Source organism: Canis aureus, chromosome 9 (genome assembly GCF_053574225.1).
Source record: "Canis aureus isolate CA01 chromosome 9, VMU_Caureus_v.1.0, whole genome shotgun sequence".
Taxonomy (NCBI): Eukaryota; Metazoa; Chordata; class Mammalia; order Carnivora; family Canidae; genus Canis; species Canis aureus.
In genome coordinates this window covers 46425916-46450591 of record NC_135619.1, presented here as the reverse complement: position 1 = coordinate 46450591, position 24676 = coordinate 46425916, and the positions used below count along the sequence as shown (strand labels likewise).

At 48.4% G+C, this 24676-nt stretch overlaps 3 protein-coding genes across 13 annotated transcripts in view; 1 reads left to right on the top strand and 2 right to left on the bottom strand.

Annotated features, from left to right (window-relative positions):
• GALNT16 (polypeptide N-acetylgalactosaminyltransferase 16) overlaps nt 1–4190 on the bottom strand; it is a 93904-nt gene extending 89714 nt beyond the window's left edge. The window contains exons 1-2 of one of the 2 annotated variants that reach the window (XM_077909767.1): nt 4093–4190; nt 1081–1370 (exon numbers count right to left, since the gene is read on the bottom strand). In XM_077909767.1, coding sequence (XP_077765893.1) covers nt 1081–1257 — 177 coding nt within the window. In that variant the 5' untranslated portion in view covers nt 1258–1370; nt 4093–4190. Of the gene's footprint in view, nt 1–1080; nt 1579–4092 lie in introns of those variants that run through there. The other variant, XM_077909766.1, reaches the window with a different exon arrangement.
• LOC144320809 (uncharacterized) lies at nt 1050–14018 on the top strand. 9 transcript variants are annotated; one of them, XR_013386449.1, is made up of 4 exons: nt 1842–2363; nt 2865–3533; nt 4219–4420; nt 5155–14018. XR_013386449.1 is itself a non-coding variant. In XM_077909776.1 (3 exons), the coding sequence occupies exons 1-2, from the start codon at nt 1226–1228 to the stop codon at nt 4238–4240; spliced, it is 624 nt and encodes a 207-aa protein (XP_077765902.1). In that variant the 5' UTR covers nt 1050–1225; the 3' UTR covers nt 4241–4420; nt 11220–14018. The 9 variants fall into 9 exon arrangements, 4 of the variants coding, with proteins under 4 accessions (XP_077765902.1, XP_077765903.1, XP_077765901.1 ...); XR_013386448.1 differs by having other exon boundaries at nt 1842–2794; nt 2964–3533; XR_013386447.1 differs by adding an exon at nt 3671–3758 and having other exon boundaries at nt 1842–3533.
• The window catches only part of EXD2 (exonuclease 3'-5' domain containing 2), a 63298-nt gene continuing 48146 nt past the window's right edge, over nt 9525–24676 (bottom strand). For both annotated transcript variants that reach the window (XM_077909764.1, XM_077909765.1), the window contains 2 exons: nt 23779–24135; nt 9525–20461 (listed from right to left, as the gene is read on the bottom strand). In XM_077909764.1, coding sequence (XP_077765890.1) covers nt 20245–20461; nt 23779–24135 — 574 coding nt within the window. In that variant the 3' untranslated portion in view covers nt 9525–20244. The remainder of the gene's footprint in view (nt 20462–23778; nt 24136–24676) is intronic.

Below are 24676 nucleotides of genomic sequence, written 5' to 3'. Positions count from 1 at the left end.
CACTCTCCCACCCTGGGCCCCGCACTTTCTCCCCCTCCTCCTTCCCGGGCCGCTTCTGGCCCAGCCGCCCCAGCCTGGCAGCGTGTCCCAGGGTCGCCCGAGGCTCTCGGCCGCCACCGGCCCGGGTCTGGAGAGCGCGGCCCGCCCGCCCCTCCGGCCTCAACAGGTGCCCCTGCCCCACGGGGCTGTCAGCCGGGCCGGGCGGAGGCGGGGGCAGGGACGCCCCCTGCAGGGCGGAGGGGGCTCCGCACGCCCCCCCCTCGTCCCCGGAGCGCCCAGGGCCCGGGCAGAGGCGCGGAGGCCCCCGCCGCGCTCCGCCACCTTTGTTTCCCTGCCCGCGCGTCGCGGGGCTGACCTCGAGAGAGAAACCTGCCGGCCCGAGCGCACACACCGCCGGCTCGCCCGCCGCCACGGACCCTCGCGCTGGGGTGAAGGGCGCCTACAGGAAGAGACCTCTCCCGGACCCAGAGAGTGCCGCGCGTGCGAGTGGGGGAGTCAGTCCTCCGCGCCAAAGGAGCAAGTTCAAGTTGATCGGGGCTCGGCCCCTAGCGACCCTCCCTTGCCCAGCGCCGCACCCCACGTCCTCTGCCGCCCGGAGACTAGAGAGGGGTGCGCGCGGCCACCTACGCGCTCCGCCGCGCGAGGTTCCCACTGCCGGGTCGCCGTGCGCGCGGTCCGGCCGCCTTCCTGGGGCAGGCGAGGTGCGGCCGGCCCCGGCCCCGGCCCCGGCCCCGGCCCCGGCCCCCGCCCGGCCCCCCGCCCCCGCGGCGCGGCGCAGCGCTCAGGGAGCCACGTTCCCAGTCGCGCGCGCACGCCGGGCCCACCAAACTTGCAGCACTTTCTCCCAGCCCCCACCCGCTGTCACCCTCCCTCCATCCGTGCGCCCCGGCCCGGCCGGCCCGACAGGGGTTGCCATAACAACGGACAGGAATGCTCCAACAAATACAAAGCCGGCGGGGCGCGGCGGGCACGCAGCCCCCGGCCCCGCGCCCTCCGCAGCCGAGCGGGGCTCCGGACGCGCGCCGCCTCCCCGCCTCCCCGCCCCCTCCCCGCCGGCCGCCCTGCGCGGGGCGTACTCACAATGAGCGGGATGGTGCGGTCCTCGCGGGGCTGCTCCGGCCTCCCGCCGGCCCTCTGCGCGCCCCGGCCGCCGGAGGATGCTGCGTGGGCTCGGTTGTCCTGCCATAAGTAGTAGAAAGTGCCCAGGATCCAGGCGACGGTCAGGATGGCGATGGCATTGGCGCGGATCTTCCTCATGGTGGGCGGGCGGGCGCCCCGAGCGGGGGCGCGGGCCGGCTTGCTCTGGGGGCCGGAGTGGGGGCGCGCGCAGCCCCAGCTGTTTGTTTTCGCTCGCGCCTGGCTGCTCAGTCCTGCAGAGCAGAAAAGGGAGAGGTGGGGGGTGGGGGGTGATAGGGAGAGACCGGAGCGCGGAGCGATCCTCACGGTCCTAATGCCCTTCAGCCCCGAGCGCGCGCGTCCCCCGGGCGCCCATTCATCCGCGCGCAGAGCCCGCCCCGCGCTCCAGCCCCCGCCGGGCCGCGGGGAGAGGAGCACGGCGGGTGCCCAGCGGCGCGGCAGCAGGGCCCCGAGAGCCGCCCGCCCGCGGTGGAATGGCGACGGGCCAGAGCCAGCCTCTGCTCCCACCGCTCCGCGACCGAGCGCCCGGCGGCTGCCCCCGCGCGGCCCCGGCCGGTCCCGCCTCCCTCCCCCGCCCCGGCCCGGCCCGAGCCGCCCTGAGTCACCGGCCGAGACGCGCGACCCCGGCCCGCGCCGCGAAGCTGCAGCCCCCGGCTGCGCTCGCAACTGCGCTCTGGCGCGGGGTTCAAGGTGTGTGCGGCGAGGCCTCGGGAAGGGGCGGCTGGGCGGGAGGAGAGTCTGGAGTTTGCACGGGAATCCTCCGCAGCCAAGGACGCCGAGCCGGCCCGGGGCCCGCGCGGAGGAAGGAGCGGCAGCCGGTGCACTCGACGGTCGCAGAGAGCGGAAGGGATGGGCTCTGCTTCACAGCCAGGAAAGAAAGATGGGGGTACAACTACCCCACATCTTCCTTTGGCCCGGGGCTCCCAGCTTTCACGAGGCTTCCCTCCAGACCTTTCATTGTCCTCTGAACAACCGCGGGGGATCATCACCGCTATTTGTCTAGGGAGGAAGGAGGCCAGAGGAGGCTGGAAGACTGGCCCGAGGCCACACACTCCTAATTAGTGGGCAGAGCCTAGCCGAGAAGCCACCTCTCCGTTTGCACTTTCCACAAAGTGCAAAACACGGTGGTGAGAGACGACGGACACAGAAATCACGGAGATTTGGCCCCAGCCCTGGAGGCATTGAGAATCCCGTGTGGACTGCTGTTGTTCAGAGCAGAAGGCAAGGTGGGCTGAATTAGTTCTAGGAGAGCAGCACAGTGTCGGGCACAGAGGAATAAATACCCCGTATGGCAAGGTAGTCTTAGAGAAGGCTTCTCACAGAAGGTGGACAAACCTTTGAATAAATTCTTAAGAGGCGGGGCAGGGGGAGGGCAGGGTAAGCATTAGATGCATGGAATAGCCAGAGCAAAGGTCTAGAGGATGGCAGTACTTGATGTGCTCCAGAAAAGAGAGCTGCCTGGCATTGCTGGGGCCCAGAATGCTGGAAAGGGCTTGGAGGGGCTTGACTTGGGCAGGCTGAGCCCTGGAATGCCAGGGGCAGAGCTGGCAGGGAGCTTACTTCTTGCTGTTGCTGTTGGACACTGGCTCTCACGGAGGGTCCTGGCCCACATAAGGTCCCTGACTCTAAATGAAGCTGCCTCAGGAATCAGGCAAAGGTGAGGTCACCGCGCATGCCTTCCCCAACCACCCCCATCTGCACCACTTATTTTTTCCCTGTTTCTCCAGCATGAAGGACTGACCCATGCATGTAATAGACCCTCATTATGTTGCTATTGGAATGAAATAAAATGAAGGAAGGAAAAGCCTAATGAGTTTTTGCTGCAGAAAGATCATCATTGGCACTGCAGTACCCTCCTCCTCACTCAGAACGTGAACCTCGAGGAAACGTAGACATGTCTAAAAATGACTCCACCAAGAATACGACCCTGGAAAAGGAGTGTACAAAGAGGGTCTCACAAAGTAGCAGAGAATCCGAGGCCTGAGTGTGGAGATGCCACTGGCCCTGGAGCTGTGGGTCAGCCTTGCCCTCCTGGGTGTCTCTTGCCTGGGGAGTTTAATTAGACTGCAGTAGGGGCAGGATTCACTCCCATAGATGGAGAAAACCACTGTTAAGCCATAGCCTGGTTTCCACCGGAATCATGGAGCTGATCCAGTGGCCATGTCCTCCATGAGAAGCGAGAAAAACCTTGCTGCTTAAGAGTTGGGCCCCACAGGCATTTCCAAACATCAAGAAAAAGTACGGGAACTGGCTTCTTGGAGTCCCCACTTCCACACAGGCTCTCAGGCCAGCAAAGTGGAAAGACTTGGGGAATGGCCCTCTGTTGCCACTGGCTGCTTCCCTCAGCCAGGCCTGGCCTACGCATATCTAGTTGCCTCTGGTCTTGGGAAAACCAGGTGAGAGGATGTGGGATCCAAAGACATTACATCAACTCCTAGTGAGAAGCTCCAAACTCACCCCTAGGCATTGGGGGTGGTGGTGGTGGTGGAGCTGGAAACCAAAATCAGACTGATGGGTTTTCCAATGGTTCTAGAAGGAGGAGGACTGTGTGAAGAGAGGGAGGGAAGCAGAAGCTGGAATTTGGCAGGATTTCTGCATGGCTCTTCTCTTCCTCCTCAGGGGTCAGTGGTGAGGATGCTATAGCGCTGTACCAACTGTCACTCCCTGGGAGCTCTGTCCCAAAGAGAAGCCTGTCCCCCACCACACACCCCCATGCCACCACCACCAGAAAAACCCCATAACTTCTCTGTGATGTTAGACTTCACAGCCAGTCTTCCCTTAGGTAGACGCAGTAAACTTTCCCCAGGGCAGGGCCAGGATGGGGGCAGGGGTCGGGAGGCAGGTCATTACCATGCTCATTTGGCCAACAGAAATTTGACCTAGGCAGGAGTTAGGTGATGGGTCTCCAGCCACAGGTACATCGCAAGAGCCTGGGAATACGGGCTGTCACCTTACCTACAGCCCATGGGCTTTCTTCCAGATTTGAATCCTAAATAGGTGCACGGCTGAGGCTCAGCCCTCCCCGAGATGGCGTTCAGTGTTCAGATATGACAGTGAGCATTGTTTTCTCTCTGGTCCTAGGAATGGAACCGTAGAATCATAGAATCAAAGCGACGTCTAAGAAACTTGGTGTTGCCCAGCATCCATTAACAAGAGTGGTGATAATCGCTGTAGTTCACTGGGTACCCAGCAGGTGCCAGCTGCTGAGCTGGCTCCTCACATATGTGATCTCTGAAGCGCCACAGCCTGCAGACCCGGACTTGGGAAAACTCTTATACAGCAGGTAAGAGGTGGGCTGGATTTGAGTCCATTCCCTATGCCAGTGTCTGGGCGCCTGTGCAGGGCTTCTGAGCACCCTAGGTGGTCTGCAGGGTGGTCAGAAGTTCTGTAGGCTGGGACCTCTCCTCCAGATTGGGGCCTGCATTTTGTCCTCTGGAGAAGGAGGGATGCGCGGAGATGACCTCCAAGGTCCCTCCAAGTGTGCCTTTTTGGACTGCTGGTTCCTTGGGCACTTTCTTTCGAAATGTGGCATTGTTCTCTGGCACGTCCCTTTCTCTTTTGAAGCTGTTGAAGCCAGCAGCTGGGCAAAGCCACATGCCCTTGGCACTCCCAGAGGCCCCAGGGAACACTCTGCCCCTGTGCATTTGATGTGGGGATGGATAACAGGGGGAAAAGGGCATATAGTCTGGGTGGGATCCTAGCTCTGGAGCTAGGTAACCTGCATTCAAAAGCTGTTAGGAGGGATCCCTGGGTGGCGCAGCGGTTTGGCGCCTGCCTTTGGCCCAGGGCGCGATCCTGGAGACCCGGGATCGAATCCCTCGTCGGGCTCCCAGTGCATGGAGCCTGCTTCTCCCTCTGCCTATGTCTCTGCTTCTCCCTCTGCCTATGTCTCTGCCTCTCTCTCTCTCTCTCTCTCTGTGACTATCATAAATAAATAAAAATTAAAAAAAAAAAGCTGTTAGGAGAGTCACCTATTAGGAGAGTGGCTTGGGCATATTCCTATCCTGTTTCCTCTAGGGGCATTGACAGCGCTTAACTTGCTGCACTGTTGGGAGAGACAGGAAATAAAGTACGGAAAGTCCAGTGCTGGTCACCACTCCAGGCACCCACCTCACCCCGCCCCTCTCACAGGCACTGCTGCTGGCTGCTGGCACCAGGGGCTCTCGAAAGGCCTGGCCAGGGTGCACGCAGGGGACGGCTCACCAGGGCTGTGAAGGAGAAAAGACCCCAGACAGGCCCAACAAGGATGACCGTCCTGCCCCAGAAGTGCGTGGCTGCCTCCCTCTTTAGAGCCTGTGCTGAGCAGCCCCGAGGGGGCAGGGGAGACGCAGAGTACGGGCCCTGGCTGCTGCTGGGTGTCCATTCTTGTCAGCATACCCATTACCCTTGAGACTCCATCAACTTGGAAGCCTCTTGCCCTGTTTGCAGCTGCAGCCGGGACGGATAGTGAGGGAGGAGGATTCGTTAGACCGCCGTGTCTGCCCTCAGCAGAAAAGGAGGCAGACATGGTGAATAGAATGTGTGTTACCGTGCAACAGGCACTGTGCCGAAGCAAGATCTCAGAATACTCACGATGACCCGGTGACCAAGGTGGGACCCTCTCCATTTCACAGACGAAGAGACTGGTGCCCGTAAGAGGTCACCCAGCCATCATAGGATCACCACTGTCAGCTGGCCACACTTAAGGCACCATTGTACCTAAGTGAATGTTATTTCTAAGTTTCTATAAACCATCAAGGAGAGCACCTGGCTCTTTGAAAGAAACTCCAAGAATCTTCTGATCAGTCATCGTCCCCCCCGCCTTTTTAAAAGATTTTATTTATTCATGAGAGACACAGAGAGAGGGGTAGAGGGAGAAACAGGCTCCCTGTGGTGAGCCTGATGCAGAACTTGATCCCAGGACTCCAGGATCACAATCTGAGCTGAAGGCAGAAGCTCAACCACTCAGCCACCCAGGCGTCCCAGTCATCGTTCTCCCATTTGGCTTTTCATATCGATTTCTGCCACTGGAATGTAAGCTCCATGAGGGCAGGAGTTCTTGTGTGTTTTCTTCACCACTGTCTCCCCAGCACTTAGAACAGCACTTGGCATATAGCCGCACACAGTACATGCTTGTTAAGTACTTATTGATGCAAGGAAGGGAGGGAAGAGAAGGAATGGGCGGCTGTGAGCACCATCAGTGCAGGACTAGAGCCCAGAGAAAGGGAGTGACTCATCTGGGGGTCAGTCAGCGTGGGCCAGTGGGGGGAGTAACTCGGTTCCCCAACAGTGCCTCCCCAGGAGCACTGTTCCCCTTCCTGCAACCACGGGACCAGGGGCCAAATGTTGCTGCCCCACGATGGTGGGGCAGGGGGTATGGGGTATGGAAAGGTCCCCTGTGGTCCCATCAGAATTTGGGAGGAGTGACCCTGGTTCTGGTGGATAACTGCAGGAACTACGTATTATTACTGATCATAAAATGAGCCAGCTGTTGCATTTGGGGATAATAAGATTGCAGTGGCTGAGGGTTAATTAGAAATGTGTCAAATGCTTTTTTTCTTAACAGTAAGGAATTTCTACAAAGGAGAAATGCAAAAATAAAGCCAGCTGGTCAGCAGAATTGGTCCCAGAGGCAGAGCCCTCTGCAAGGCCTCCCTGCCCTCCTCATCTCTGCCGTGCTCTCCTTCATCCCTTCCCCCTCTCCACAGCCTCTATGGAGATGAGTGGCAAAGGTCCTCAGAGGCAAACAGATGGCCCAAAATACCAGGGCAGTGCTTGTCACATGTCCGTCTCTCACCCTTGAATGAGAGTTCCTCTGAGCAGGGCCTGGCAGCCTTCTTTTGTCACCAGTTTCTAGCACAGTTTTTGAGCATCATGGCAGCACTCCTTGAGTATTTGTGCAATGAGTGGATGAGTAAATACCTAGGGTGGAGGGCTGCTGTGACTCCCCCTTCTGTCCCATGAAAATTCCACAAGCCTGCTCAGAATGCAAAGGCTGCTTACCCACAGGGTGCTGTTCCTGGTCCTTTTCTTTCCTTTCCTTCTTGAAGCCTACCACACCAGGCAATTTTACGTTCCAGGGATACAAAAATGAGCAAAACCTGATCACAGCTTCAGAGGAGCCCAGTAGCTGATCATGGGGAAGTACACATCAATTGCCACAAGAGGATATAATGGAATTCTATTGAAGCACAAAGGGGTCTTCTTAGAGTAAGAACTCATCTGGGAACAGAATCTCTAAGGGTAGGCAGGTAGGCAAGAGGTGGAAGGGTGTTCTGGGAAGAAGAGGCAAACAGAGGACACTAGGATGTGGAAGTGCACGGGAGCCCAGGAAACGGGGTACGGGGCAGTGACAAGGTTAGAGGTGTAGGCATCAACCGGTTAGCAGATATCTTTCATGTCTTTATAGGACATTTGGACTGACTCTGGTAAGCCATGGAGAACCATCTAAGATTTTGAAACAGGGAGTGACATGATCAGTTATAAATTTTAGTGAGGAGGCTGGAGACTAGCAGAAGATCACAATGATATAATAGTCCAAGCAAGTAGTTGTTGTGGGCCTGGGTGAGGACAGAAACAAACTCTGGAGGAGAGGGAGAGGGCAGACTCAGAGGATGTGGCGATCAGTAGGAAGTGGGGTTAGAGAAGGGAGTTAAGAATAGTATGCAGATTTCTTGTGTAAAAGACAAGTGCTTTGGTGTAAGGTCAGGAACCATTCATTGAAATGGGAAATACAGGAGGAGGAACAATTTGAGAGACATGTTCAACTGAACCTGAGGTCTCTGTGGTCTGCCCAGAAAGGTTGCTGGAAGTCCAGGTCTGGTGCTTAGGAACAGGAGTGGAAGAAGCTGGTCAGGTGGTCAGATAGAGAAGAGAAAACCAGAGGCACAATTGGGGCAAATGCACTCCTGGGTGGCTGCCCATTGTGCCCAGCATCTAGGCCATAGGAGAGAACTATGTGCATCAGAGATTAGGACTTCTGGATCCCTCGAGTGAAAACGAAGCCACAGAGAACTGGCAGTTTTTTCCCTACTCCATCAGATACCCTGTTTCAAGGCCCCCAGACCTAAGCTCTTGGGAATACTTGTTTCTTTATCAAGGACCTCATCACCTGGCACATATTAGGATGGACCCCTAGACTTAGGGCTGGAGCAAACTTTGGCTGAGAAAGAGATTATGCAATAAGACCAGATAAAATTGAAATGCAAAGGGACACCCCCCTCCCTCTGTCCCGGCCCTGCTCCTGCATCTCCTTTGGTCTAATTGGGCCTGCCATTGATACCTCCATTTTCCCTGAGAAACTGGAAGTTGGAAAGAAAGGGAATGTTCCTGGGATTGGTACATATTTTGAAGCTCTCAGCAAGGCTGAAAATATCCATCGATATATTTTGAAGTGTAATTTCCACTCCCTTACCAGCCAAAATAATTGAACAGGAAGAAAAAGCTGTTAATGCAGGAGGCGTGTAACATCAGATCCACATTGCCTGGAAATTTACCATTTCAAAGCAATTGAGGGTTTTTACTGCCAGTGTTTACAGTCATACATGTCCCCTCTCACTGAAGCCATCAAAAGGCCCATCAATCTGGTTTGGACACTGAAGTCATTCACAGTGTCTGGAGCAAATGTCAAAGCAGAGAGAATTTTAAAAAATTATCCTGCCATTTTGTCAGCATATAAATTGTGGGGTGTCTCCTCCCAGGAGGTGCTGTACACAGTTGGGGCTGTCAGTGCTCATGGATCCAGTGGTGCCAGAGCTCCACAGTGGCATAGCCAGGCATACCCTCCTCACACCTTAGGCATCTCCACCCTGGGGTCCATGCACAGACTCTTACTCAAGTCTGGGTGGGCATTTCTCCCTCCTGCCCAACAAAAGATACCTGCCTCTGCCTCCAGCCTGGTGCCATGAGCCCGAGGGGTGCGGATTCCTCAGCAGAGTGACATCATGCTGCCTCTAACAGCCTCTGCCCAGCTCAGCAGGACAGTAGACTCAGTTGACTTTCATCTTCTGTCCACTGCCAATGCCTGAGTGTGTGCGTGCGTGCGTGTGCGTGTGTACACAAGCGCACATGTATGTTTTTTAACTAGCTGTAACTTCAGGTTTTTCCTGGAAATTACCAATTTCTTTCCCTATATTTGTATCCAATTAAGGAAGTTTCTAAACCCATGCCCAATCATTTGTCTTTCATTTGGGGATCCGTATCTTTCCAAAGGCCACCACCTAAAAAGTGCCATTACCTCACTTGGTGACTCTGGAAAAGTCACTTTCTAGGACTCTTTCTTGTGTTTGAAATGAAGGCTTTGGTACAAGGGACTCAGAAGGTCCTATCCAGTGCTAGCATTTTAAGATTCTATTTAGTTATTTTAATATTTCAAACCATTCCTGCCCCAGCAAGAATTATTGGCAATAAACCGAGATACAGTTTTCTTTATTAATCATTTAGTCTCTCCACACACATTACATAAATACATATACATCCAAACAATTTAAAATATTCCATTGGGTCAAGAATCTAAAAACTTCTGGATTACAGCAGACCTAAAAAAGGAGAAGTAAGAAGAATGTACAAGAAATTGGTACATCCAGGATGCCTGAGGAGGGGAACTTGAGAACAGAAGTGGGAGGCTTTTCATCATTTATTCTTTTGTATCTTTTGAATTTTTTTTGCCACATGCATTTATTACCTCTTCAGTTTAAACATTTTTTTAAGCAAGAGAAGAGTTTTCCTTTCTTTTTCTTCTACCAAAGCCTCTCTGCGGCTCATTTCCTGGGGGTAGAGGAGACTGTGCTAGGATTGGCATCATGCACTGGAAGCCAACCCTCAGCCCAGGCCCAGCCCAAGACCAGTCCTAGCCCTCCAGCTGGGTTGGCCAACAGCCCTGCTCCCCTGCCTGCACCATGTACATGGAGGGGTTCTGTGGGTGGGCACCACTGCTGGCTGCCCTTGCCACTGGCACTCCGGCTGTCAAACTGGTATAGAGACTCCATTCAAGGCATTCCAGGAAGGGGCTAGCCCTCCTGGCTCCAGCTGCCTGGTGGGCAAAGGGGCCCAAGAGTCCAGCAAATGGGGAAGTATGTACATCCAGCTTCAAATTTTCCAGATTTTGCCATTCACTTTCAAAGACAGACTGCTTTTTGTCTTGTTTTGTTTTCTGTTGCTAATATAACATGAGGGCAGGAACAGGAAAGGAAAATAACAAAAGGACCAGAGATGCACGGGGAGAAAAGGTCTTTAAAGCTCCCCTTTCTCCTGGCCCCGTCCCCATGCCACTGGCCTCTGCTGGGCAGAGCTGGGCTGCAGCATCTCTGGCAGGTCCCACTCCCCTGGTTTTCTCCCCTCGTGGAGCTCCTGCTCAGCTTTCCCTGGTGACATCTAGCTGCTGCCCGGCCTTCTTTCACCTCCTTCTCTGATTATCCCCTTCGATGAGTGCTGGCTGTCACTTCTGTGTCCCCTACTTCCCTCTACCCCTCCTATTTCACTGCCACACTGCCCAGAGACAGCCGCCATCTTTGAGGTCATTGCCCAGACTGGTGCTGTCACCTGCCCCACAACTGGGATTGCTCAAGGTAGGGCTCCTCCACCAACTGTTCAAAATCCCCGTACCGACTTCTTTCCAGGGTCAGCAAAGCCCAGGTGGGGGCAGGTTGTCCTCCAGCAGGCTATACGAAGGTGCAGGCAAGAGGACATTCTGAGAAGCCATGACAGAGTCAGACAAGGAGCAGCAGATGGAGACACACACTTGATAGAGTGGACACAAGAGATGAAAAGATACAGAGTTATGAGGAAAAACAGCTTCAGGGAAAGAAAAAGCAGAGAGTGAAAACCAATAAAAGTGTAATAGTACTAAAACCAGAAAGGCCTGAAGAGAAACCATCCAGGGAGCAGCAAGAGGACAGCTGACATGAGTGGAGTCAGGTCACAGAGAAGGAGCAGGAGGGCTGGGGCGGGCAGTGTGTGAGGGGCCGGAGGCCGGATGAGTGGCGCAACAGAAATCTCTTGGGAAGGGTCATTCACCTCCCAGGCTATTGGGCTTATTGGCTGCAGCGAGCAGAATCTTTTTCAAACACAGCAAGCATTTTACCTTGGTCTGCTTCCCTGTCTAGAAAAGGCTGGAGCCAAAGGCTGAGGGAACCATTCCAGGATAAGGACCCTGCACGGACAACAGAGCCAGGACCATGAGATCCTGGCCCCCTCTGGGAATCAGCCTGCCTTCCCCTGACACAAGCTGCCAGACCACTAAACTCAGTGTATTGATCCAAGTCCCAAAGGCTGTTTGTGTTCTCCACTTCCACTGGGAAAGGCTCGACGACTTCCTTAATTCTGTCTTCAAGCTTGTCAGAAAGCAGATGCTGTTCAAATGTGACAGCTGCTCTAAAGGGATGCTCCCTGGGAGCTCCCTGACCAGTGGGAATATTTGCAATGATGACTGAAGAGGCCTTGGGTGACCCGGTAACAGCAAGACAAAGAAGAGAGCACCAAAGGACATCAAAAATAAAATGGCCCCAGGCAAACCATATGGGACTTGAATTGGAAAACACCAACAGCCTCGCTCCTTTCCCTAGACTGTGTATCTTTGGAGAAGACCTGACTCCTTAACCACCTGCCACGGAGGAGTACCAAATTAGGCTGGGAGGTAAAAGTGGCTGAGTGAAGCCAGCCATCCATCATGCTTTGGTTTCTGTCTGACTGAGAGGGTTGGGCACGAGAGGTCTTCCTTCCCTGGCTCTTGAGCCTGTAAATTGTGTAAAGTATGGTTCCAGGCTGAATATAAGTCCTCTGCTCTGCATGACATTTATACTCTTGAAAAACTTAGTGTATCAATCAAATCAAATTTTGCCTGCCAGAGAAGCTGGCTTTTCAAAATAAATTTGAGGTCAATCCTATGTTTAAAGAGAAGAACGGCTTGTGAAGGTGAATAATCATCCCAGTTCATGTCTGTAACTTTGGAATTTTGAATGTCTGATTTGAGTGGCTATGGGGGGTAGGGATGAGACTGTCTAGAGATCCACCTACAGTTTACTTGTAGGTTACAATTAAGTATTACTTTAAAACAAATTAAAAAATCAGATAGGTGTGTTGCAGGAGCCCCTACTAAAGAAATATGAATTTTTAAAAATTGATCATGGAAAATTTCAAATATGTATTTTAAAAGTAGCAAGCCTAATATTAAAAAAAAAAAAAACCTCCAGATATTATCACCTCCTGGCTAATCCTGTGAGAAACATGGACTTTTGCGCCAGGTGACAGATATGGAGAATGAACTTTATGGGACAGGACAAATAGGATTAGTCATACAAAGCTACAGGTCCAAGTCTCTGCATAAATGCCCTAGACTAGAGCCTAGATTGTAAAGAGAAGAGAAGAGAAATATATTCCTGGTTAATAACCAAAGAAGAAAGTTGAGACTTAAAAAAAAAAAAACAAAAAACACACTCAGCCCCAGCCCCAGGCTGAACAACACCTAAGTAACAGTAAAGTCTAAAGTCATTACCTTCAAGGAGGGAAAGGGCTAGGGGTGGAGGGAGGAGACTCCCTTTCCATTACACAATAAAAAAATTTTTTTTGGTATTATGTGCATATATTACCTGTTTTCAACAGTAACTTGTCAAAAAACAAATATGAAGCTTTGAAGTAACCACATCTACTAGATATGACAAAAGAGCAAACAGCCCACATTCAGACCACCAAACCTTCATCCTGTTTTGACTTGGATTCTTTGTCTTATTACAATAATTTGCTCCAGCAGATGAATGCACAACCTTCCAATCCAAGGCTGTACATAATCATATGTTTTATTTATTTATTTATTTATTTATTTGTTTATTTATTTATTTATTTATTTATTTTTAGATGTTTCATGTAATATAAGAAACCCCAGCCCTGAGAGCTGGAGTAACTGGACTCAGGCCATGGGTTGCAGCAGTTCTGGAACCTGAGGGTTTGGCATCCATGCTGAGCCCAAAGCCCTGAGTGGGAGCCTGGCCAGAACCCATGCACCATGCCCTATCTCCTCATCAGCACCCACATCCACACAGAAGTGCGCCCCACCCTGGTGGGCGGTAAGTACTCAGATCTAGAGCAGGTTCAGTATCTGGGGGCCTCAAAGAGAAGTGTCTTGGGAAACAACTTTTGTTAGCACTTTATTAATAACCCTCCTCGCATAGTCCTAGATGAGCTGAAATGCAAAGGCTTCCTTGTGCTGAGCATGACTGAGATGGGCCAGACACTGGTGTGGTGGCTGCACAAGGGGTGACTCTCTCACACTGAGGAGCAGACAGGGCACCTCTTTTTTGCATGGTTCCCAATCCTGAGTGTCCATTTACTCACTGCCCAGCCTCTTTCTTCCCAAATCGTTGTTTTCCTTAGCCCAGCACCCCTGCACTTTTCTGAAACCTATTGCAGCCAGTGGGAGACAGCAGGGCCCTTGCCCTACTGTTTCCAGTTGCCTCTCCAGCTTCAGGCCTGGCCAAGGGCCCTAGAGGAGGTCATGTTCTGTGGGTAGGCTGGGAGGCCCCCAAGAACCAGGCCATCCTTGGCCAGGAACTGGGAGCTCCCAAGGAGCATGGCCCCAGGACTGGGTGGCAGGGTCCGGCATAGCTAGTATAAGCCAGTAAGGGGCTATGATGAGTGGTTGCTCCAAAAAAAAAAAAAAAAAGAAGAGAGAAGAGAAGAGAACAAACCACCAGCCCTGAATGGTAACATGGATGCATACAATTTGTCAAAATTCACAAGCAGTGCTCTCAAGATTTGTACTTTATTGTATGTTCATTATACTGTGCTTCAATAAAGTATTATTAACAACAAAAATCCTAGCTTTTGTGAATGAAAGTCAAAAATCGTCATTTCAAGGTTTACTGGGTTGGTGGTTCAGAGAAAACTTGTTTTGAGAGGACAACATGATGTAGACGTTTTGTAAAAACTTGCTTTTTGGAAACCATCACTACAGCATGTGCTTTTGGTTAAGCATTCCATGGCTGAAACGCAACTCTATGCTGAAATGCCGAGAGGATGAGGCAAAATCTTGGCCAAGGTCAAGCTCTGCTGATGGTTTGAGAGGCGGACGGCAGCCAACTGCTCTGCACTTGTATAACATTTAAGAAAGAAAAACTAACCACAAGCCATCTTCTGTCCCTTTTTGGAGCCAACGTTAGTCCTGTTCATTGTATCCAAGAACACAGAGGAAGCCATATGTATGTGGCTATAGCTCAGACCTACCAAACCTTGAAGGCCATACTTTGATTTGAAAAAACTAAGCTAGCTGACTGGAACTCTAGTTAGCTCTATGGGATATAACAAAAGATGTCAGAATTTTAGATGAAGTTACGGTTCATCAGAGGGCAGAGAAACACACCTTAGCCTTCCTTTTGGCTATCTTTTGGAACTACAGCAACAAAATGACCCTAATTTGGTAGAAAATGGGGGCTCATGTCTATATCTGAGCGATTGTTATAAAAAGAGCTTCAAGTTTAGCATATTTGGTCCAAATCTGTGCTACACAAAGGAAAGCCAATATACCAACACCCTCTTTGGGACTGAAACTAAGCACAAGGATGAACTGGGAAATGTACTCTCTGTCTAGTCATAGGGATATATATATAGAGAGAGAAAAGTCTTTTGATAGCTTATAAGATATAAACTTTATGTTTTACAAATGTCTGTCTTGCTGGTGGCCAGATAAAGGTAAGAGGGACAAAGTCCAAGGCCAGTCAGGGTTATACAAGATGCAGGCCCCCAAAACTTCCCAGTCTCCCTGTGAGTTGATCATGTCTTAGGACTTACGGGTGGATAACAATGTGTTAACACTGTGGATCCCTCAATTTTCTTAGGCAGTCATGACAACATAAAAAGAGAATATTTTTAGCTTATTGGTTTAATGTTTTCTTTTTGAAGTACCTAATTCTATTCAGTCCTCTATAGTATAGTCTTAATTTCTCCTATCCTTAAAATGAGAAACACTTACTCCTTCTTTCTCAATATCTTCCCATCTATAATACTTGGCAAACTTGCCTCATTTCCATTCTGTGCTTATCTCTTATTAAACCTTACAGCACTAGCAATGCAGTTGAAGATAAATATTTCTCTTCTTTTTTTATTGTTAAATAGTGAACTAAGTAGAAATGTGAGTTCCCTAAGGCCATGCACAGCACATCTCTGGTGAGAAGTATATTCCGACCCCAGGTGGAACACCAGATGGAGGAAGCAGGCTTCTCTCTAGTCAATGAGGCCAGGAGGACATGGTGTGGCATCCTGCTTTCCTCATTCCCCCTCTTTCCATGCACAGTCTCCATTCCCAGAGCTGGGGGCGGGATGAGGGTGTGCAACGAAGCAGAAGGTACACAGCTCCAAAGGGAAAGTGCCACATAAGAAACAGTGGGATGTATTACAGAAAACTATAGCTAGGAGGGTCCTTACAGCACATCTAACTTCAACTTCTAACTTTATTGGTAAAGGAGCCCAGAGAAGTTAAGTGATTAGTCCAAAGATACACAGTTAATGGCCAGAACCAAAACCTAAATTACCAGCCCATTCCTCTGATCCAACACACAACAGAACTGAGTATAGAGAAAAGCAAAATAGAAAGTTAAATCCATGGGCTACACCCCCATCAATCCACTAACTAAATAAACACACTTCTTTTAAAACTACCCAGGTCTCAGTCTCCCATTTCTTTTCAGCTGTTAGCTTACTAAGCTCAAATGCTTGGTTCTTATCCAAGACTTAATGGATACCCTGGTGACCTGAATAGTCAGAATCCAAACTCTGCCCCAGCATGTTGAAGTCTGAAAAGGGAGATTTTTGGGAAGCAGGAGTAGAATATAAGCCTCCCCAACTCAAGAATATTTTGGACCACACATCATGCTTATAATAATGCTGACTACAAACTCAGCAGCTTTTAGAGCTTATGAAGGCAGAAAGGCAACAGACTACTCACTTAGCAAGAGGAAAATGCAAGAATTGATAACAAGGAAGCTAGAAGGAGGGAAAATGCTCTGAGTTCAGTCTGGAGGGTAGGAAATTAACTACCTCCATTCAGAGTAGAAAATGACCTTTCCTACATTAGAAGAGGATACAACCTAGGATGTCTGAACTAGTTTGATATTCCCCATTCTTATGCAAAGAAAGTTCCAGATTATCCCCCAAATGATTACCCATTTGGTCCAGTTACCCACAGTGTCTAGGGATCTCCAACAAGACTGAACGATAGACAGACCTGGTTAGATGGAAATAATAGTCTAATGGACTTCCCATCTTCCTGAATAACATGCTGGCATTAGCAAGCAAGTGTTGGTGCCTTGAGCAAAGGGGAATGACTAATGCATCTCCTAGCAGGTTGGTGGGATGGGTAATTTGAACCAGCAGGCTCCCTGGCTGCATGTAAGCCCTGTGGCATCACCTGAAGTGAAACTGCTCCAGGATTGGGGACAGGCAGAAGGTATAAGGCTGCAGCATGAGGAGGTAACTTGGTGAATACCTAAATAGACTGCTGAGTTCCAAAGCAAAAGTATTCTGAGGACTATGTGTTATATTTTTGTTATTCAGATCAAGAGTTCATCATAACAAGATCATTCTTATACCCTCATTCAGCTTATCTCATCCATGAAAAACTGATACCCACTGTGTTCCTAAAGGATGAGGCATTCCAAAAATGGCCACTAAGCAACAGAAAAGATGAAAGATTAGAAAGAAGGACCCTTTTAACATATGTAATAATTAATAGACTAGCAAGCCAGGAAACTATCTTCTTTAAAAGTAAAAACTGATACCTTCTATGACAATGAGACATAATGAAGGAAAAAGAAAAGGAGGAAAGGATAAACGAATGAAAAACTCAGAGAAATACGGTAAACTAAGAATTTAGATTATAGTCAAATGTTAGGGCCCCCTGAGAATAGGTAGAAAAGGAAGCTGCACAAGAGCTCTTTCTGCCTACTGGGTTCCTAAGAGTCTAAAGTGAGGGATTAACATGGCTTTATTTCAACAGAACACATTTTGTCATCTGATCTCCATCCGTGACATGGATAAGAATAAGTAACTTATGGCTGCACTCTTTAAAAAGCAACAAATCCCTGAATATTGTGCCTTGTTCACTTTAGAATAACAAATCACTGATTGCTTGTGTATTGTACACACAAAAATATTTATCTGTAACTTTTATTTTACATTTTTAAAATAGTGTTTCCAAAAAACATTGGCTACAAGAGGAAATAAGCCAATAAAGGGTAAGAGACAAGGGGAAGCAGAGAAAAGACTCTGAACCTCAAAACACAACAATCAGGGCACAGAAAGGCCCTTGCCATGACACTGACCTCTCACTACTGTTCACATGGAGGCTCAGCAAATGCACTGGGACATGAGCTAGAGGGTCAGAGAGAAGCATTTCCCTGAAATATACTCCTAAAAGGTGATATCAATTGGTACTCCTCATTCCAACAATGTGAGTCCCCTCTGTCTCATCTAATTTCTAGGATCCTATCCTAAGTAAGTTATCAAAGATATAGTCAGTCAAAGATTTATATAAAAGATAGTTCATCACAGCATTACTGATATTAACAAGATTTGAAACAACCAAAATTTTCAACAGTATGGGAATGAACTTTAAACTAAAGTATTATAGAGCCACTAGAAATCTACTTTTAAAGATTAGGGGCACAGGAAATTAATTACTTGTGGTACCATGTTAAGTGAAGGGGGAGGAAATAAGATGCTAAGCTGTATATATGTAGGACTCTGAATTTTGTTTGTATTATATGCATTTTTAAATACTGAAAAAGAGATTCATGGACATACCAGCAAAGGTTAGCTCTTTTCTAGATAGAGGGAAGATGGATGGTTTTTATTCCTTTTTTAGACTAATCCTCTTTAATGAACATATACTACATTTCTATCAGCAAAAAACAATAAGCTTTTCTTTTAAAATATGCCTGTCCTAAAATATCTCATTTGAGATCACAATTGTCAGTCTTCCGGAAAGGGTGCTAAAGGCTGACTCAGAGAACAAAGAGTCAAATCTACACAGGAACTTCTGGGAAGGGTGAGAAATCTCATGTGCCAGTCTAGCTTCTTTCTCTACGGTGGTTGCTGGCTCTGTAACTGGGCTCTGCAGGAAGCTCTGTTGGAAAATCCATTTCTTCTTCCCACCGCAACCATTACACCTAAATGACCTTGTGTTTCTTCCCTCTTAGAATGAGGATCAGAGGGAAAGAGAATGCAGGCACTCTACTCCCTGTTTCAGAGGAAGAAGTTTTTCTTTTAAGCCTATCCAAATGATCCCAAATCAGCTACACAAATTTGGAAATATAAGTCATCGGTTATGTTCAGGAACCACGTATAAAAGCCCTATTTCTCAAGAATGAATATAAAACAAAATCTGTGAGTGCCACCTTGTGGCAAGCCTGCCTACTTTAAGGACCACCCATCAATCTCCATTGTTTCTGGACTCTCGAGCCTGGGGTTGTCACTGAGGCACATGCCCCACAGTTACCTACCACACTGAACATCCTGTCCCCAAGGTGGCTGGTACTATTCATTTTCAAGGATTCCTAGTTCAGATCCCAGAAATACCTGGTTGAGGACAAGAGGAAATGAAGGAGCAGAGGAATAAAGTGCAAGATGTGCACATCCATCTGCTGACCATGTGTTGATGGGCTATAGTCACAATGCACACGGTATGTCTGTGCGCACGCTGTGTGTGGTACATCTGTGCATGGTATGTCTGCACACACGTCGTGTGTGGTACATCTGTGCATGGTATGTCTATGTGCATGCTCTGTACAGTACACCTGTGTGCATACCATACCGCTGCCACACGGCACAGACCTGAAGGATAAATATTTCCTCCTCCAAGAAGATTTACTAATTTTATAAAGCTGTGAAGAAAAAAAGTTTTTACATTTACAGTGAGCTTTGTGCTTAGAAGAAGTTTTATTTATCAGTGTTAGAATAACTATCACCAACCTGGGCACAATTTCAAAACTGTTGGATTCTGGTCATAAAATTATTTTTTAAAGTTTGCTATGATCTTGTAACGTAAAAAAGTTCTCATAGTTTAGAAAAAATACTAATCACTAATAACTTGATTTCATGCTCAAAGTGGTGGCTTTACTATAAAGAGATGAAACACCACCATTTTGAACATGTAAATATATGAGTTAATCTAGGAGTCCCAGGCATGAGAGCAGGTGGAGAAACCAAAGGACTCCAAGAGAGAATTAAGTGTTTAAAAAAGGTCAGTATTACAAATCTGATGGAACATAGACACAGAAAGGACCTGACATTGACTCTGAAAGAAGATAATCTTTGTCTTAGAAAGGGATTAAGCTAAAAACCTTGTACTTCTGGACAGGAGGATTGCAACAGACAGACAACAAACAGCATGAAAGGGAAAGCTGAGCAAATATCAAAGTTCTCTTGAGAGACGGTGCTTATACTTCTCTCTGCCCCACCCAGTTAGAAGGCCTATTTCCAGAAAAGGATTTCCTCCAGGGTTAGGGTGGAAGCATATGGCAGGAAGTTGCTGCTTTGGTCCTGGACGTGGAAAGGGGAGCATTCTCAAGTATGGAAATAAACTGAAGTGACCTAGATGGGATGGATCTCAACCAGGTGAACTGTGGGAGAGCCAAAGAGTTTGTAATTATGAGCTGGAACTGGGAAAATGAATCCGACTCCTTGTTCACCTCTCCAACCTCTAGAAGCATGTTTTCTCCCATCCTAACCCAATGGGATTAAAATACTTGACTTTCCCCTGTTTGAGAAAAACCAACATACTAGACAGGGAAGAAATGTATTAAAAACCTGAACGTCTTAACAAGTCACTTCAGGGAGACTCCTTCATTTGCTGTCTGCACAGGGAAAGCAAAAGAAGGAAAGTAAAATGGAGGCCAAGGCCCTTTTGTCCATAAAAATAAAATAAGGAGGCAAAAAAGAATTCTTACCCTGTCCAACTAAAATCCAAAACCATAAGCTCCCCTTGAAGCAACAGCCTCGCTCCACCAGAAGCATCCTGGGATCAGCGTGGGTTAGCATTCCAAGTTGTGACACTAGGCTCTGACAATTAATGACACGGGAAGAGGTGACTTTCCCACCTTGGCTCAGCTTCCCAGCTGTCCTAACCTGGGAGGAAAGCCGCTATCACGACAGCTTGATGGGAAGGTCTTCCCCATATTTCCGGAGCAGCTTCTGATGGTTGTGGTCCACCGACCACTGCTGGGGCAGGTACCTGGGCTGCATGGAGTCCAGGAAGTGCTGGCGCCAGCGGCTCTCCAGCTGCATGAGGGAGCGCAGCCCGCCCTGGCTATGGCACTGCACCACCTTCAGCCCATGAGGAACGTAGTTTTCATTGGAAATCCTGGCAAGACACAAAGGAAAAGGGTCTGAGGGAAGACTAGCACAGGATGGTCCCACAGATGGCTCTGGGTGCTGCAGGCTAATACAAATACAAGGGTATATGAGAAAGTTGCGAGACTTCTAAAGGGTTGGTTGCTTTAATGTTTGTTTGTTTTTTAAGATTTTATTTATTCATTCATGAGAGACTCAGAGAGAGAGCAGCAGAGATACAGGCAGAGGGAGAAGCAGGCTTCCTGCAAGGAGCCCAACGTGGGACTTGATCTCGGATCCTGGGATCATGCCTTGAGCCAAAGGCAGATGCCCAACTGCTGAGCCACCCAGGTGTTCCTTTAATGGGTTTTTAAAAAAGATTTTATTTATTTATTTGAAAGAAAGAAAGCATGAGTGGGAGGAGGGGCAGAGGGAGAAGGAGAAGCAGACTCCCCACTCAGCAGGGAGCACAATCCCAGGACTCCAGGATCATGACCTGAGCTGAGGGAAGACACTTAACTGACTGAACCACCCATGTGCCCCTACTTTGTTTTTAAAGCATCTTTCCTACACCTGCCTTTTAAAAGAAGTAGTTTGGACATATTGCACACAATGCAACAGAAAGTATTTGGGGATTCTGAGCTATATTTGTGGGAAGGCCACTGCACAATGCTCAGCCCCCACTATAGGGGCTGTACTGTCTGGCTGACAGTGAGTGAAGAATGTTGGTCTTTTATTTATTCCAGGGTTACTTAGGTACCAGCTCGCCCTTATTTCAAGTTATTCCATCTGAACCATACTCAGTATTTATATATATTAAATCACCCTACATGTTCCAATGTTTCAAACACTGAAATACCTGCATTTGAAATGCAAGGTGGTACATTTCTTTAGTGCCTTCTTTCTCACAGAAAGAATGCCAAACCGTATAGCTTAGGCTGTACAGTTAATGGTATTGTGATAGCACTCTGTGGGGACAGATGGGAGCTACACTGGTGCTGAGCATAGCACAACACATAAACTTGTTGAATTCCTGTTGTACACCTGAAACAAATATAACATTGTGCGACTATATGTCAACTACACTACAATTTAAAAAAATAATAAAAAAATATGGGGCACCTGGCTGGCTCAGTCAGTAGAACAGGTGATTCTTGATCACAGTGTCATGAGTTCAAGCCCCACGTTGGGCCTAGAGATTACTTAAAAAAATAAATAAATAAATAGATAGATAGATAGATAGATAGATAGATAGATAGATAAATAAATAAATAAATAAATAAATAAATAAATAAATATCTCAGGGCACCTGGCTTGCTTAGTTAGCAGAGCATACAGCTCTTGATTTTGGGGTTGTAAGCTCAAGCCTCATGTTGGCTGTAGAAATTACTTTTTTTTTAAATAAATTTATTTTTTTATTGGTGTTCAATTTGCCAACATATAGAATAACACCCAGTGCTCATCCCGTCAAGTGCCCACCTCAGTGCCCGTCACCTAGTAGAAATTACTTTTAAAAAAAGAATACAACCACATCCATGAAAGTCATGTTTTGGTCCTGTGAAATACTCCTTTGTGCAGCTAGGGCTGTTTAATGTGAAGAGAATCCCTGCCTTCTTCCTAACCAAGCAGAGAGGCCTTAAAAACTGCTCTGATGCCAACCAAACAATGCTTTCACTTCCTGTGAGTAACAGTTTCTCTTCTCTAGGAAGTCCTTCCCCATTGATCAGTTCTCCTCCTTCCATCCACACCCACACTCAGCCCTCCCTCCCAAGAACCCCTCCCCCATTCTAGCAGGGCTAGTGCCCTCTGGGTATCCACAGCCACTCTCCTGCTTAGCTCACTAACTTGCCTATCTTCCCCCAAACAGTTGTTCTTCTCGGCCCCAGACATCCTAGTCCAGCATCCTTCTGTACCAGTCAGCAAGGTGATTTGTTAGAAAAGTCTGTGGCTGAAAGGGCAAGTTCAGTGGTTTTAGCAAAAACATAGAGAAACTAATTAAAGGAACCAGTCTCATTAATTTCTCATGGGACCTTGGCAAGTCACTTAACTTTAGCCTTGGGGTAGCTAACATAAAACTTAGAAAATAACATCTATTCTACAACCTCATAAAATGGTTATAAAACTCACTAGTAATATTTTTTTAACTTTGAAAGATTTAAAAAATGCAAGATATAATGCTAGCAGTTACCAGTAAAAAAATCAAAATCCCATTTCATAGGGTTGTTATAAGAACCAATTAAGGCAATTGATAGAAAGTTGATTAGTTTGGTTAAATAGATAAGAATATCAATAAATATTTGTTTGATAAATGTTTGCTGCTATCTTTAAGATTTTTTGGTGACAAAACTATATAGGCAACCAGCATCGCTCTCACAGTTTTATGAGCTTATCAGTGCAATTATTTCAGTCCTGTATTGGAAAAGTGACAATGGGAAGTAAAACTGTAGCAGGTGGCCAGAGTCCCTTTCACCTCCGTCATTTCTCAGGACCATAGGTTTCTCATTTAGGAACACTGAATTGAGTCATGAGTTCAACTCTGTACTGATGAGGAAGGAGAAAAAGCAAGAATGAGGGAAAAAGGAGAAAAGTTATTTGAATGGTAAGAGCAATTCTAGCCAGTATTCCTTTTTTTTCCCCTATGATTTTATTTATTTATGAGAGAGAGAGAGAGAGAGAGAACAAGAGAGAGAGAGAGAGAGAAAGAGAGAGAGAGAGGCAGAGACACAGGCAGAGGGAGAAGCAGGCTCCATGCAGGGAGCCCGACGTGGGACTCAATCCCGGGCATCTGGGATCACGCCCTAAGCCAAAGGCAGATGCTCAACTGCTGAGCCACCCAGGTGTCCCCTATAGCCAGTATTCCATTCGGTGGGCCAGGACCCTGAGTACAGGTTAGACAGTGAACATGAGTCCACTGGTCTTGGGTCCCACATATCTGGATAAGGTAAGAGACACAAAACCACATACATCATACTCATGGGCAACTTCAGAGATTTGAGGGTATTTTTTGAGTATTATTTTTATTTCCCGTGTTGACTTTAGGATTTACTTCTGTATAAAATCTCTAAGGCACGACTACACTGCATTTGAACTCACCTGCTAACCATGAAAATGACTAGGCATATATGACCCTAAAGGGTCTAGGATAGAAGGCAAGTCTCCTATGGAAAGGCAATTCCCAAACAGATTCTTCTATCCCAGCCCCACGGTAGTGTAAGCCTTTAGACGCTCCATGGGATAATAGGAGGCTAGGCACCACACCTGCCCGGCAAGCACTATCACTAAGTAGTCAGGGTTAACATCACCAGGTTATTCCTCAATCCCTTCTCAGACCAGAACTGAACACTGTACCTTGTCTCCAGGCTGGCAGCCTCTTGAAGCATCTCATCTGTGACTGTATCTGTGTTGTAAAATTCTCTGAGTGCTTGCAGCAGCTCCTCCTTCCGATGAGCAGGCAGGCTCTCTGCGTTGAGCAGGGCCCTGGCCCCAGACCGTACCTGCCGGCGCTCAGGATCTTCCAGCAGGCGCAGACCCTCCTCAGAGCCGATGGGGGCCTGGAACTCCCTGGCCAGCTGCTGCTTCAGGTGGTTGTCATAGTAGTTAGAGATGGCGTGGCAGGAGGTACAGAGCAGCAGCACATCATGGGAGTTGTGGTCCTTCATCTCAATGGGGAAGTGCTTCCGGTACTCATGTGGAATCACATTCTTCCTGCCAAGCCCAACCAGAAGGCAGTGCTCATTAGCATGTGACACAGAACACAGGTGGAACTAGCAGGCAGGCTACTGGGATTCTCGTCTCGGCCTAGACAGGATTGAGAAGTCTTGGACACCACAATCCAGCAGAAATTACATAAAGGCAATACTGCCTCTTCCACTCTCAGCTTACCTACCTAGCTGTGCCTTAGTTTCCTCTCTCCTAGGAGCAAGTTCATACCACCTGCTAGCAAGAGTCAGTGGAAGGCCAAGGGCAGGGAGAGGCTATCAACCTTTGCAAACACTATACTCCCAGAAGGAAAAGTATCAGAGAAATGAAAAAAATTCTAAGAACTTTTAAGTCTGGAAAATAACTCTCTCAAAGCATGTAGCAGGTAACCTCTACTCCTGAGGGATCCCTGGGTGGCGCAGCGGTTTGGCGCCTGCCTTTGGCCCAGGGCGCGATCCTGGAGACCCGGGATCGAATCCCACGTCGGGCTCCCGGTGCATGGAGCCTGCTTCCCCTTCTGCCTATGTCTCTGCCTCTCTCTCTCTCT

Coding starts and splice junctions, on each gene's coding strand:
- LOC144320809 (XM_077909776.1), top strand. CDS start 1,226: ATGGCGATGGCATTGGCGCGGATCTTCCTCATGGTGGGCGGGCGGGCG. Junction 1,828..4,218: donor GCTCTGGCGCGGGGTTCAAG/GTGTGTGCGGCG, acceptor CTCTGGTCCTAG/GAATGGAACCGTAGAATCAT.